The following is a 13901-nucleotide window of genomic DNA, read 5'->3' as shown; positions in this document are numbered from 1 at the left end:
CAGCTTCAGGGGAAGACGGTCTTTTCTAAGATCGATCTCCGTTCGGGTTATCATCAGTTGAGAATCCGAGAGGAGGACATTCCGAAGACGGCTTTCCGCACTAGGTATGGACATTACGAGTTTCGGGTTATGTCATTCGGACTAACCAATGCTCCTGCAGCATTCATGGACCTGATGAATAGAGTATTCAAGGATTTCCTCGATATCTGTGTGATTGTGTTTATCGACGACATCCTTGTGTACTCTCAATCAGAAGAGGAGCATGAGTTACATCTTCAAATGGTACTGCAACGACTTCGAGAACATAAGCTTTACGCCAAGTTCAAGAAATGTGAGTTCTGGTTGTCTCAGGTGTCCTTCCTAGGGCACATTGTGAGTAAAGATGGGATCAAGGTAGATCCCGGGAAGATTGAATCCGTCAGGGATTGGCCGAGACCGAAGACAGTGACAGAGATCAGAAGCTTCTTGGGATTAGCTGGGTACTACCGTAGGTTCGTGGAGGGGTTCTCCAAAATCTCAATGCCCCTAACCGAGCTTACAAAGAAACATCAGAGATTTATTTGGTCAGATAAATGCGAAGCTAGCTTTCAGGAGCTAAAGCAGAGGTTGATTACGGCTCCGGTGCTAGCTTTGCCTTCGGACAAGGAGAAGTTCGTAGTCTACTGTGACGCATCCAAACAGGGTTTGGTGTGTGTATTGATGCAAGTCGATCGGGTCATCGCTTATGCCTCCCGTCAGTTAAAGGATTATGAACAGCGATACCCGACTCATGATCTAGAATTGGCCGCAGTGGTTTTTGCACTGAAGATTTGGCGGCATTACCTGTATGGGGAGAAGTGTGAGATCTATACCGACCATAAAAGTCTCAAGTATTTCTTTACTCAGAAAGATTTGAACATGAGACAAAGGCGTTGGTTGGAATTAGTGAAGGATTACGATTGCGAGATCCTCTATCATCCCGGAAAAGCCAATGTAGTGGCCGATGCCCTGAGCAGAAAGGGTCCCGGGCAAGTAGCTAGCATGGTTCAGATCTCACCTCAGCTAGCAGAGGATATGGTTAGATCCAGCATTGAGTTTGTGGTAGGTCAGCTTCACAACTTGACGCTGCAATCTGATCTGTTGGAAAGAATAAAAGTCGCTCAGATGACAGATCCGGAGTTAGTGAAGATCCGAGATGAGGTGTTGGCTGGTCAAGCCAAGGACTTTTCAGTGTCAGATAATGGGATGCTTTTGTATAAAGCCAGGGTTTGTGTTCCGAACAGTGCGGAACTTAGAAATGAGATCTTTGAGGAGGCTCATTCTACCCCGTATTCTCTGCATCCCGGCACCACCAAGATGTACCAAGATTTGAAACCGTACTTCTGGTGGAGCGGTATGAAGAAGAATTTGGTAGAATTCGTATCGAGATGCCTCACGTGTCAGCAAATTAAGGCTGAACATCAAAGACCAGCAGGGCTGTTGCAGCCTCTAACCCTACCAGAATGGAAATGGGAAGATATTACGATGGATTTTGTGGTCGGGTTACCTAGGACCACGGGTTTGTTTGATTCCATCTGGGTAGTGGTGGACCGATTTACGAAATCTGCTCATTTTCTGCCGGTTAGAACAACGTTCACAGTGGATCAGTTGGCAGAACTGTACGTCAGAGAGATAGTGAGACTTCACGGGGTACCGAAGTCTATAGTTTCGGACAGGGATCCGAAATTCACCTCCAAATTTTGGCAAAGTTTGCAACGGGCAATGGGTACAAAGCTAAAATTCAAGATGGCATTCCATCCTCAGACAGATGGTCAGTCCGAAAGGACAATTCAGATATTGGAGGACATGTTGAGAGCCTGTGTTATGGACTTTGAAGGCTCATGGAGTAAGTATCTACCGTTAATAGAATTTTCGTACAACAACAGTTATCAGAGTACGATAGAGATGGCTCCCTATGAACTGTTGTACGGTAGGAAATGTAGATCCCCTATCCACTGGAAGAAGAGAAAGGGGAGAAAGTGAGGATCTACGCTGGGGGTTTAGGGGAGTCAGTGACGGCGGACGAACTCAGTCGACTCTTTCAGTTGACTGGCGGAGTGGTTGACTCTGTCGACTTCGTCCGCACCAAAGGTCGCTCCTTAGCCTATGTCGACTTTCTCCCTTCCTCTCCCAAGTCACTTTCCAATCTCTTCGCCAAGTACAATGTAGGAATGTCAGTCGGGCCGGGCCCGGCCCGGCCCGCCACAAACCCGGCCCCGCCCGACATCACTTTGGCCCGGCCCGGCCCGGCCCGACTCCTTCTTTTGGCCTAGCGGGTCAAGCCCGGCCCGAGATAATTGGGCCGGGTTAGGCCCGACCCGGCTTTTTTTTTTTTTTTTTTTTTTTTTTTTTTTAAAGAATACTTATTATAAATTAAAGTCAATACAACAACTTCATCCATTGGATTCACTATGTATATATCTGCCAAATTTTTGGATGGTCTTCTTTTTTCTGCCTAATTTTTCAGTATCATAATGACCTTTCAATTTTATTTTATTTTTTTCTAATTAATTCTTTTTCCCTTTTCACTTATATTCTTTCTAGACTTGTATATAGCTTGTCATGATTATGATACAACTTTAGTTTTTTCAACTATTTTGTGTTATTTTTCAATTTTTGAACTTAGAAATGTTGATCAAAAGATTCGGATAGATTTATATAAATAATATATAAATTACTTTTTGTTGGTTAATTATGCATAATAGAGGAAAGTTTGAGATTGTACTTTTGTTACTAACAATGTTTAATACATCAATAATAACTACCAACCATAAACTCAAATATAATAACTAGTAACCATAAGTACTAAACACTACAATTTGTTCTCATCCATGTCCTCACTCATATACTAAAAAGAACAATGTACTCTCTAATCATCAAGATCAACTACGTAAGGCTCCTGCAAAAAAATAAAAACAGAAAAAAGTATTAATAATAAAAATAAATAATTTATTTGATAAATTACAAAAACTTAACTAATTACCATTGTTGGATCAACATCATTATCTTCATCATTCACTGTTGCTGTTAAAAAAAATAAAATAAATATTAATTCTAATTAAGAAATAAAAAAATGTATATAAATATATATTTACAATTGTTAAATAATATCTACCTTTTTTGTCAGTCTTCAACCAATTTTGTGTACATACTAATGCTTCTAATGTAGAAGGATGAAGTCTCGATCGATGTGAACTCACGTGCCTACCACCAGTGCTGAATGTAGATTCCGAAGCAACAGTGCTAACAGGCACAGCAAATACATCCTTGGCAATCATACTCAACAAAGGGTATTTGAGGCCCGTCACCTTCCAAAAGTTGCATATATCAAATGACTCTTCAGTCCTAGGTATCAAGTTCTCATCTAAATATAAATCCAGTTCAGACTTCATATTCTCTACTCGATAGGAAGCTCTAACAAATCTATCAAAGTTAGAAAGGGCATCCAATCGGCGTGTTGAAGACGATGTTGATACATTTTCTTCTTGAACCCTTCTTTCTCTCAAATGAGGAAACTTAGACCCGTACTCCTCTAGTAGCTCGCAACAAAGCTCACGAACCTTCGCAATTTCAGTTACATATTGCTCATCTCCATAAATTACAGGGAAATAGTATTCGAGCAACATGAACTTGTACCTCGGGTCTAAAACAACCGCCACACACATAAGCCCGTGAATCTCTCGCCAATATTTCTGGAACTTAGACATCATTTGAGTTGCCATGTCCTTAATAAAAGGCACCTCTGATAACATCCATGATTGAATGTTGGTCTTAATTTCACATATTTTTGGAAAAAAAATATTGGCGGTAGGGTACTTTGTTCCAGAAATTAATTCGGTTACTTCATGAAACAACTCTAACTTATCACACAATTGTTGAGCATTTTGCCAATCAATTTCTGAAGGGGCACACCTCAAACGCAACTCCCGCAGCCTTGCACGTTCAAATACTGTCTTGTAGGATAAAGCTGTGCTAAGCATTAGAAAAGTTGAATTCCACCTCGTTACACAATCAAGTGATATTTTTTTGGTGTATGGTACTCCAAGTTGACGAGCAGTGTCTTCAAATTTTTCATGTCTTTTTGGTGTGCCCGACCAATAAGCAACACTGTCTCGAATTTTGTCAACACTATCACCAATGACAGATAAGCCTTCTTTGACAATTAGATTTAAAATATGTGCACAACAACGCACATGTAGCAACTTTCCCTTCAAAATAAAACATCGAGCTCAAATTGTCCTTTCAAAAGATCAATCATGGAATCATTGGCAGTACAGTTATCGAGAGTCACTGTACTGATCTTGTCTTCTATTTTCCAATCATTAAGACAAGATCTTAAGGCCTCAAGTAGTGCTGGAGCATCGTGAGGACACGGAACATACTTAAAACTCAATATCTGACTGTGTAAGTTCCAAGAATCATCAATAAAATGCTACTTTACAGCCATATATCCCCTCTTCTGATGATTTGCAGTCCACATGTCACTGGTTATGGCTATTCTGCTCCTACTTTTTTCCAAATTTTGCCTGCACTTTTCTTTCTCAGTTTTATACATTTTCATAATGTCTGACCTAATTGTATTCCTTGACACCATTTGAAACATGGGACATAAAGTGCTTGAATATTCTATAAACCCGCTATGCTCAACCATAGACAAGGGATATTCGTGCTTAACGATCATTTGAGCCAATTTGGTCCTTGCTAAATCAGGATCAAAATTAAAAGAAACCGAAGGGCTTGCTGTTGCACTAGGATTGGCGGCAAGTTGGGCCTTTCTTACAGGACACGTTTTCACGTGAGAATTTAAATGCCTAGTCCCACTAGAAGTTTCTCCCACCAGCTTACGCTCGCAATACTTGCAAACTGCTTTAATTTTTCCATCAATTTTTTCCCGTGTGAAATGATCCCATGCACGAGAAGTTCTTTTTCTCTGATTCTGAGTTTCATCTACTGTATTGCTAACAGATTGTACTTCATTTGTAGTTGATGGCACAAAATCAACATCATCCTCAAAATTAGAATCAATTTGACCAGACATTCTATTTTAACCTACATTAACACCATATTCTCATATATATCAATTAATCCATGCAATTGCCTTAAAACCATGATAAACATATCTACGAAAAATCGGACAGCATTTTCCCTATTTTATTAACCTAACCATCTGTCAATTTTAACTATAAATAATCAGATAACACACAATTTATCATCCTTATATCACCGCAGCACACAAATTTCGCAGAACCTACTTCACTATGGATGAATATATAAGATATTCAAACTCTTCTATAAAATTATATGTAATATAATAAAGCAATTATAAAAAAAAAATATATACCTCCGATGAATCGAGATTGAAAGTTCCACTTGACTCAAATTCTTTTCAAACACTTGCAAAACGCCAAAACCTATAAAAAAATATAAAACAGAGTAAATCAAATGGAGCCAATAATTGATGTTTGAAGACCACATAATATAGTCAGATTGCAAAAGTAAAATATAATTAAGGGTGACAAGCTTGATTATTAGTCAGCTCTAGAGATTTACTGCCTTAACAGTCTTATGAAAATATAGATTCCTGTAGAAATGAAGAACTGTAATTAAAGACATTAGGCTTTAGACCTCTATTAGTCATTTTTCCCATGAGGGCAAATGCTTCCTTTGTTTTTCCTTTCTTAGAAAGGGCAGTAATGAGAGAATTATATATGACAACATTAGGTTCTACACCTTCTTTAGTCATAGATTCATACAATGAAATTGCTTTCTGAATTTTCTCTTCTTTGCAAAGAGAATCAATCACTATACCATAAGTATATACATCTGGTGAAATTCCAGAACCAATCATGTTTGTGAGGACTCCATTGGCTTCAACCCAATCACCAAATTTGCATAATCCATTAATCAACGAATTATAAGCTACAACATCTGGTGTCAGACCACAACTGATCATTTCCTGAAATAGGCTTCTGGCTTTAACTACATTCCCTTCTTTACAAAGATTATCAATGATGGGATTGAAACATTCAAGAGTGGGATTGAGTTTGGGATGGTGGTAAATTTGCTTAAGCACCTTAAATGCCTCCCTAGTTTCTCCGGCTCTACAAAGCCCATTAATGATGACCCCATAAACAAACTCATCACATGGGAGTTCCTTGTCTAAGATTCTGTGGAACAACTCCAGGGCTTCAACCATGGAGCCTTCCATACAAAGCCCATGAAGCAGAGTACTTAAGGTATGGCCATCTGGGCGAAGGCCATCTGGGCGAAGGTTTTTTTTGAGAGAGTAGTCTAGGTGATAAAGAACCCCTAACCAGAAAAAGAACCCCAAGAATTCTTCATAACCTGAATATACAAAAGAAAGCCAATCGAAGCCCAAAAAGAGTTAAGAGTAAAGGACTTACCATGGAAGATTTCGGAGATGGAGGACTTTGGACGGGGTTTGGGTGTATCTGAACTGGGGCGTGCTTGGGCTCTGTCGTCGGAGAGAGAGAAGTCGAAGGTGAGAGTCTGAGATTTAGGGATTTTTTTAGAATTTGGGATTTTTTTTTTTTTTTTTTAATATTTAAAACCGGGCCGGGCTGGGCCCGACCCGAAATAATATATACCGGCCGGCCGGCCGGCCGAAGCCCGATAAGAGCCCGATTAATTCGGGCCACGGTCGGCCCGTCGGGCCGGGGGCCCGGCCCGGCCCGCGAAAATAGCCCAGATTGACATTCCTAGTACAATGGCTGCGCTTGGAAAGGAGGCAAACTCAGACTCGAAAAGGCCAAAGAACATTAGCTCATTCGCTTGAATCGAGAGTGGTCACAAGAAAATGAGAAGACAACATTGTGAAATTTTTGATGATTTCTTCCTCTTCTTTTTTTTTTTCTTATTATTACTATAATTGGTGTGATCCATAGATCAATTGTTATTTAGCTTTTGTTTTATTTTTTATCTTTTTTTATTTATTATTTTTTTTGTTATTTAGCTTTTGTTTTATTTTAACTTTTTTTTTTTATTTTATATCAGAGCTAGCTGAGAATAATAATATATAATATATGTTGTCAATCCAAAACCCAGTTATATCTCATCTCTTCTCTCTCTTTTTCATTCCAATATATATAACAGAATCGTATGCCCTCTAATTTTTTTTTGTTGGCCGTTATACCACTTCTCTTCTTCTCCAGATTTTTCTCTCTGCTTATTCTCCCAAGTAATGTTAATATTCATCACTTTAATATCACTTTTAATATCATATTTTTTTATTATTTTTTTTTAATTAAGATAAACATGAAATTTTAATGTTAATATTCATTACTTCTTCATTTGTTTCTTTTAAGAAGAATATATCTTCATCATGCATCTCTCTCATATTTCGTTCTTATCCTATATATATTATTATTATTATCAATTTCGTTTCTATTGTTTCTATTAAATTTCAAAAACAGTAATGACATTGATTGATTGTAAATTAAAAGAAAATATAAAAAGAAAGTAGTTGTAACAATTCATTGTGAATAATGAATATTGTCCAAATATTATATTCAAATATAATGAATATTGTCAAAAATAAAACTCTATACTATATTTAATCATATAGAGTTTTTCTTTTTTGATCTAACCGTTTCATGTAAGTATGGATTTTCTGAATTATTATTATTTAAATTTAATGTATGCAATTACTTTATTACACCATCTTTTTTTACTTGTGTAGATTGTATTCTTACAACATTTTTTGCATTAGCATAATGACACATGGTAAGATGTCATACACAAAATACCTAAAACTTAAAAATGTGTATTGTTTAAGAGAAACTAATACATATGAAATTAATGTTCATAATTTAATTTTACAAGAACGTGACAGAGAACCTTCAAAGCGGATTCCATATAAAGATTTACCAATCGAAAAAAAGAAAGAAATATGTAAAAAACAAAGAGAGAGATATGCTAAACAAAAAGCATTTAAGATCAATCCGATTAGTGTAAGTAGTAATCCCAGTCATATTGATCTTCACACATATATTGTAAAGCCCGCTTAGTTAATTTGGAAATTATCAGTTAATTGTGATTAATTATGAAATTATTTATAGCTATTTAAATAATTTATTATACTGTTATTTATGTTATTCAGTAGCTTGCATATTTTGCATTTCCGGTGTCCGGTCTTTTGGAACTCGGCGTTTGGCTCAGTAGAAATCACAACTTAGTATGTTAGTAGTTTGGGGACGGGTTTTAGACATTGGGAATGTCGGGAATGGCCGGGAATTTAGAATTTCCCAAAAATACCCCTTTAGTATGATTTATGTGATTTTATGGTGGAGGGGCAAATTGGTCTTTTTGCCCCATTAGTATTTTATCTTTTGTGATTTTGTGAAAAGGAAAATAATGTTTATGTTAATGTTATTTGGCTGAAAGTGTTATATGCTAGGTGTCATTTAATTATTTTCATTTTACATCAAAAAAAAATGCTAAGTTAGAAAAATAGAATTTTCCAAAGAAAACTCTCTCTTTTCCTCTCATTTTCGGCCAAGCTTAGGGAGCAGCTAGGGCTGGATTTCTTTGTTGAATTCAAGTTATTTTAGCAAGATCAAAGTGATTTTCATTGAGGTATTTCTTGGCTTTAGTTTCTTACTTTGTTTTTCTTGAAATTTATGATGAAAATGGTTGTTGCATGCTTGAATCTTTGTGGTTGTTGCTGCTGAAATATTGTTGTTGTTTCTGAGATTTAAGTATGTTGATTTGTGATTATTTAGGTTGTTAGTAATGAGTGTTAAATTGCTTTGCTCAAAATTGGAAGTTTTAGCTCAAAATATGGTTTTCAAAGAGAGTTGATTGAATCTGTTGCTGGGTTATTGTTGATGTTTTTGTTTGATTTCAGAAGCTATTTCATGCATATTTGAGTAGAATTAACTAGGTTTGAATGCATGTTTGTGGGATTTGCTCAAGTTTGAGTTTAGAACTCAAAGCTTGAGCTTTAATGGTGAATTTTGTTTCTGTGGTTTCTGGGTTAGTTTGTTGCCTTAGATTTGTTCTTTGGGGTATTTAGAGCAGGTCTGGAAGGTTTGGAACCAATTGGGTTTGATTTGGTTGAGTTTGGAATTTTTGAAAAATTCCTGCGAGGAACCGGAATTCCGGTTGTGCAACCGGAATTCCGGATGGGTGTCCAGTAATTCCCAGAACCGGAATTCCGGTTGGGCAAACCGGTCTACCGGTTGGGGAATTTTCAGAAACCCTAGTTTTCCTCATTTTTATGTTTTAGGGGGTATTGCCATGCTTTTTATCGATAGGGAAACTTTTAGTTCCAAGTTTTAGTCCCCGGGAAGTGATTTAGCGTGTCACTTATAGCGTTGTGATTTTTATGGTTTAGGAGCCGATGTCCGCCACTCGGCTTCGGTTCCGGTCGGGTTGACCGGCACACCGAAATCGAGAATCCGTAAGATTAGTATAACAGTATGCATATGTAGATTACATGTTTAGCGAGCATGTAGGAAGCCTATTAGATTACATTAGTTGTATGTTGGCTTCGAACCATCCAACCCTGTCACGTCGGTACAGGCTGGAGTATGACCGACGGCGGAGTATGACCGGTTTGACCGATCAGTGACACTTGGTTGGTGGTTCCGTGCTATTGACGTATCCCGTCGGTACAGCCGGAGTATGACCAGCGGCGGAGTATGACCGGTTCGACCGATCGGGAGGATATAGTAACACGTCGGTACAGCCGGAGTATGACCAAGAATGGGAGTATGACCGGTTCGACCGATCAGGTTGTTACGTGTCAATAGTACCGTCCCTATGAACGTTCAGAAATCAGTACCATGTTGGACATGGCAGTAGTGGCTCAGTACCATGTTGGACATGGCAGTAGCGGGACTCAGTATCGTGTTGGACACGGCAGTTAGAATTATTGTATGATATTATTATGCTTTTCTTACTGAGTCTGTCGACTCACAGTTTATGTTCATGTGTAGGTAAAGGCAAGGCTATAGCTGATGGACCGTGAGCGAGCTTATGAGATTGTACATGTCGGGGCGGTTAGGCCTGGAGCGTACGATCCTCGGGACAGCAAGGCTGAATTTTTGTAACTGGTCGTTAGACGACTTTTATTTTTATGTAATGATTAAACAGTTAAACTTTTTTGTAAATGATTTTATAATCGGGATCCCGAGTCTTTTGTAATATGGTTTATAAGTTTAATTAAAAAGCAAAATTTTAATTAATCACGTTTTTCCATAAACCTCGTTGATTAGCAATGAGCTGCACAGTACGTTTAAAAATCACGTAATACGCCTAAGGTAGTTAGGGTGTTACATATATTATCGAGAATACGACAACGTCAAGTCAACAACAAACAAAAAGACTGCGAAATGATTCCACTCACACTACCATAAATGAAGATGAATCTTCTTGTGGAGATAATGTTTCTACCAATGTCGATTGTGAAACTAATTTATTTGTAAATTCATCATCTTCGAGCAATGTCAATTTCAATCAGGTTTGCATTTGACCCATATTTTTTTTTTCAAAACTCTACTACTTCCTTCACGTGATGAAACTCCATATGATTATTTTGGATGTTGTTTTTGATAAATATTAATATATATAATCAGAACCCAAATGAATTTGCTGGGGGACCAACCTACAATAAAAGAGTAACAAGACCTCGTAGCGGTAAGGGACACTTTCAATTTATAATTAAAATCAATATGTTATGTGAGTTGGAATCTAATACCTAATTATTTTTTTACAATAAAAAAAGTCTCCATCTTCATTCCTCACCTCGATTTCGTCAATTGCTAAAAGAGGTGCTATCTGAAGCATTTTCTCTACCATCCATCCCTCGATGCAAACATTGCAAAGCAAAGCGTTTCATTCATGAAACAACAGGCTTTTGTTGTGCCGATGGAAAAATTTATCTCGCAACAAACGATGTGCCGAACGAACTTTATGAATTGTTTACTTCCAGTAGCAAAGAATCTACACATTTTTGAACATACATTCGAACTTACAAAGTTGTAGCTTCAAACCAGTATGTTTGACGATGTGGGGGCATAAAGTTCACGATGAATACTTACAAATAGCAGAAGTAATCGAAGGCAGACCCATAATATTGGGATCAAAACTAATTGTTCAAACCAAGAGAGATTATTGCATTAATTAAACTACTGATATTTAAAAGAGAAAATTCAAAAATTCAATTAACACATACATTTTGATTTAGGGTTGTCTCTATCGTCGCGCGACACGAGTACCTTCAAAATCAATCCTCAACTACCCGAGGCAGAAGCACTGAAGGAATGGTAATACTCATAAAATCAAATACACATACTATTATAGCTACACATTTTACAAAAAATATCAAATTTTTGTATACTATATTTATAATAATACTTACTCTATTTTAAGGGCGGAGAGTAACGAAACAGAAATTAAAAACGCAATAGCAAACTGCTTGACATATGAATCTTCTCCAAAATCTTTTGTTGGATTACACGAAATAGTGACTAACATCCAAATTTCAGAGTTAACGAAAAATCTGCAACTGAATGAGGTAAAAACTACTATAATATTTACTTTATAAAACTTTCATTTCAATATCTTACTATTATTAACACCATTTGATTTGGACGTAGAAAAAATACTTTTGGATTGAGGCGGCAATAAAAATAACTGATACTCTCCAGAATTTTTATTACATGTCATGTGACGCATGTCATAAAAAAATAGATTTATACAATCGCGATGAAAAAATCATATGTGACAAGCTTACATGCGGCCAATAAGGATTTCCTACACCACGGTATATTACAAAAAACATATGATGTTGTTGAAATTAACTTAAAATAAAAAAAATATACTAACAATCTTATTATGCATTTTACAGTGCTATAGCATATGTTGAACTTGATGACAATACAAAGAGCCTATCTGCTGTCATGTTCGCAGATATTGTGGAAAAAATATTTTCGTGTAATGCTGGCCAACTAATGAAATATACTGCAGAGGTGTAGTTTTTAAAAAATAAAATAGTTTTACATGCCTTTCATAAGTTGATTTTTTAATTAAATAAATTATGCACACCATGTCTAATCATCTTAAATGAAAATACATCACTGTTTGCAGGAACACCGCCGCTTGTCGACACTACCATATTCAATTTATCAAAGAAAAAATGGATAATCTAGATATATGCGGACCTGGCTACAATGAAAAGTGCAAAATACAAAAATTACACTATTGTCTCTATCAAAGAAAATGAAGATTGAAATCCACCAATGACTATCATTAGTTTTCTTATCTACAATTTTTAGACTAATGCTATCTTCAATTATCAACAATTTAGAGATTAATTTTTAATTTTCTTTTTATCTTACCCCCATTTAAGTAATGTTTCTTTAAATATTGGAGCATCAATTTTTAGTTTATTTTTGGATTAACTTAAGAATATATTTAAATCATTAAGCTTTCTTAAACACTAATATATTGCATTCAGTATTCAATAAATCTCACTTTCAAATAACATAGAAAAACCTTAACATAAAATTTAATATACGTGCCTCGCACGTAGTTTTTTGCTAGTATAATAATACACATCTATTTATGTACATTGAGGTAAACTAAACTAACTACATTTCTTTAATAATTAAATTTAATTTTTATAAATTATATATATATTAAAAATAATTTCCCAAAATATTAGGGGGGCCATGGCCACCCCATACCATAACATAGTTCCGCCACTGAGCATGCGCCACAACATGCGCCACTACTTGACCACCACTTGGCCAATTTATGAGTATCACTTAGCTTACAACATACCATCTTAGCACACACGTAACATCTAGCAAAGCTCGACGTAAAACTTTATACAAATAAAACTAAATGTAAAATGGTATAACTTATGCTACTAGAGACTTGGTATAGTATTTAGTTTTTTTTTATTATTATTTTTGTTGTTATTGACGCTATAAAGTGGCTAACTACTCTGCATTGTCTAATTGAAAATAACAAGATTAATATAAGAGAATAGAAATAAATAAGATTAATAAATTTATTTATACTACATACGACAACATCAAAAATAGTTCAAAACAATATCAAATTATTTCTAAAACATTTATCGTAAATCTTCAGAAATTAATAAAAAAAGAAAAAAAGTTACATAAAATACCACTATTTTATTTTTTATTTTTTTCCTTTTTTATATAAATAGATATAGTTATAATGATGTACATATCGTCAATATTATTGTTATTAAGCATTAGTGGTGTCTAGCACTTTCTCGATATATCACGTAGCGATTAGCTAGCGATACTTCCTAAAAGCTATTATATTAAACTATGTACCTAGTTGAACCAATAGCGATACTGACACATAAGAGGGTGTTAAGCACCACTGGTGCTTTTAAGTATTTCTCTTTAATAATCACCACATAGCTTGTCCAATATATATTTATGCATGCTGTGTAATGCTTTAAATGATATTTTTGCATTTTCAACGTATACGACAACCCTTATATAGGAGTGACAATAATTGGATACGTATATAAAGCTCTAGCTAGCTAGCTATAAATTTCTATAAATAATTTAACAAATATTATGGCAGAATTAAGCACATGAAAGTCCAGAGACGAAGCTCAAAACCATGCAAAAAGTCCATGCAAAATTTAAAGCTGCTGGAATAGGTAGGAGTAGTCATTCATGAAATTCATTAGAAAAGCAGCAATGGGAACACTTAGCTGGCCATTAGGCATTGGCCAGAGCAAGTTGTGACATGTGGGCCAGCAGCAAATGTATCAGGGTCCCTTTGCCTCTCTTTTTCAAATTACAGTTGGGAATTCTGGACTGCATTTATTAACTGATTGTCGAAACACGGTTTTGAACTTTTATAGATGA

The 13901-nt window shown here is 36.0% G+C and overlaps 2 protein-coding genes across 2 annotated transcripts; both read right to left on the bottom strand.

Annotated features, from left to right (window-relative positions):
- Window positions 1-4450: 4450 nt before the first annotated feature.
- LOC133039241 (zinc finger BED domain-containing protein DAYSLEEPER-like) lies at window positions 4451-5575 on the bottom strand. The gene is made up of 2 exons (XM_061118088.1): window positions 5360-5575; window positions 4451-5067 (listed from the first exon to the last, which is right to left on the bottom strand). Exon 2 carries the CDS (start codon window positions 5054-5056, stop codon window positions 4451-4453), a length of 606 nt encoding a protein of 201 aa, XP_060974071.1. The 5' UTR covers window positions 5057-5067; window positions 5360-5575.
- A 6-nt stretch (window positions 5576-5581) lies between these two features.
- On the bottom strand, window positions 5582-6214 carry LOC115694970 (pentatricopeptide repeat-containing protein At1g62670, mitochondrial-like). The gene has a single exon (XM_061118087.1). The coding sequence runs from the start codon at window positions 6212-6214 to the stop codon at window positions 5582-5584; it is 633 nt and encodes a 210-aa protein (XP_060974070.1).
- Between the last annotated feature and the right edge of the window lie 7687 nt (window positions 6215-13901).

The sequence above is a fragment of the Cannabis sativa genome, chromosome 6, assembly GCF_029168945.1.
Source record: "Cannabis sativa cultivar Pink pepper isolate KNU-18-1 chromosome 6, ASM2916894v1, whole genome shotgun sequence".
Taxonomy (NCBI): domain Eukaryota; kingdom Viridiplantae; phylum Streptophyta; class Magnoliopsida; order Rosales; family Cannabaceae; genus Cannabis; species Cannabis sativa.
This window is presented reverse-complemented; position numbering and strand designations above follow the sequence as displayed.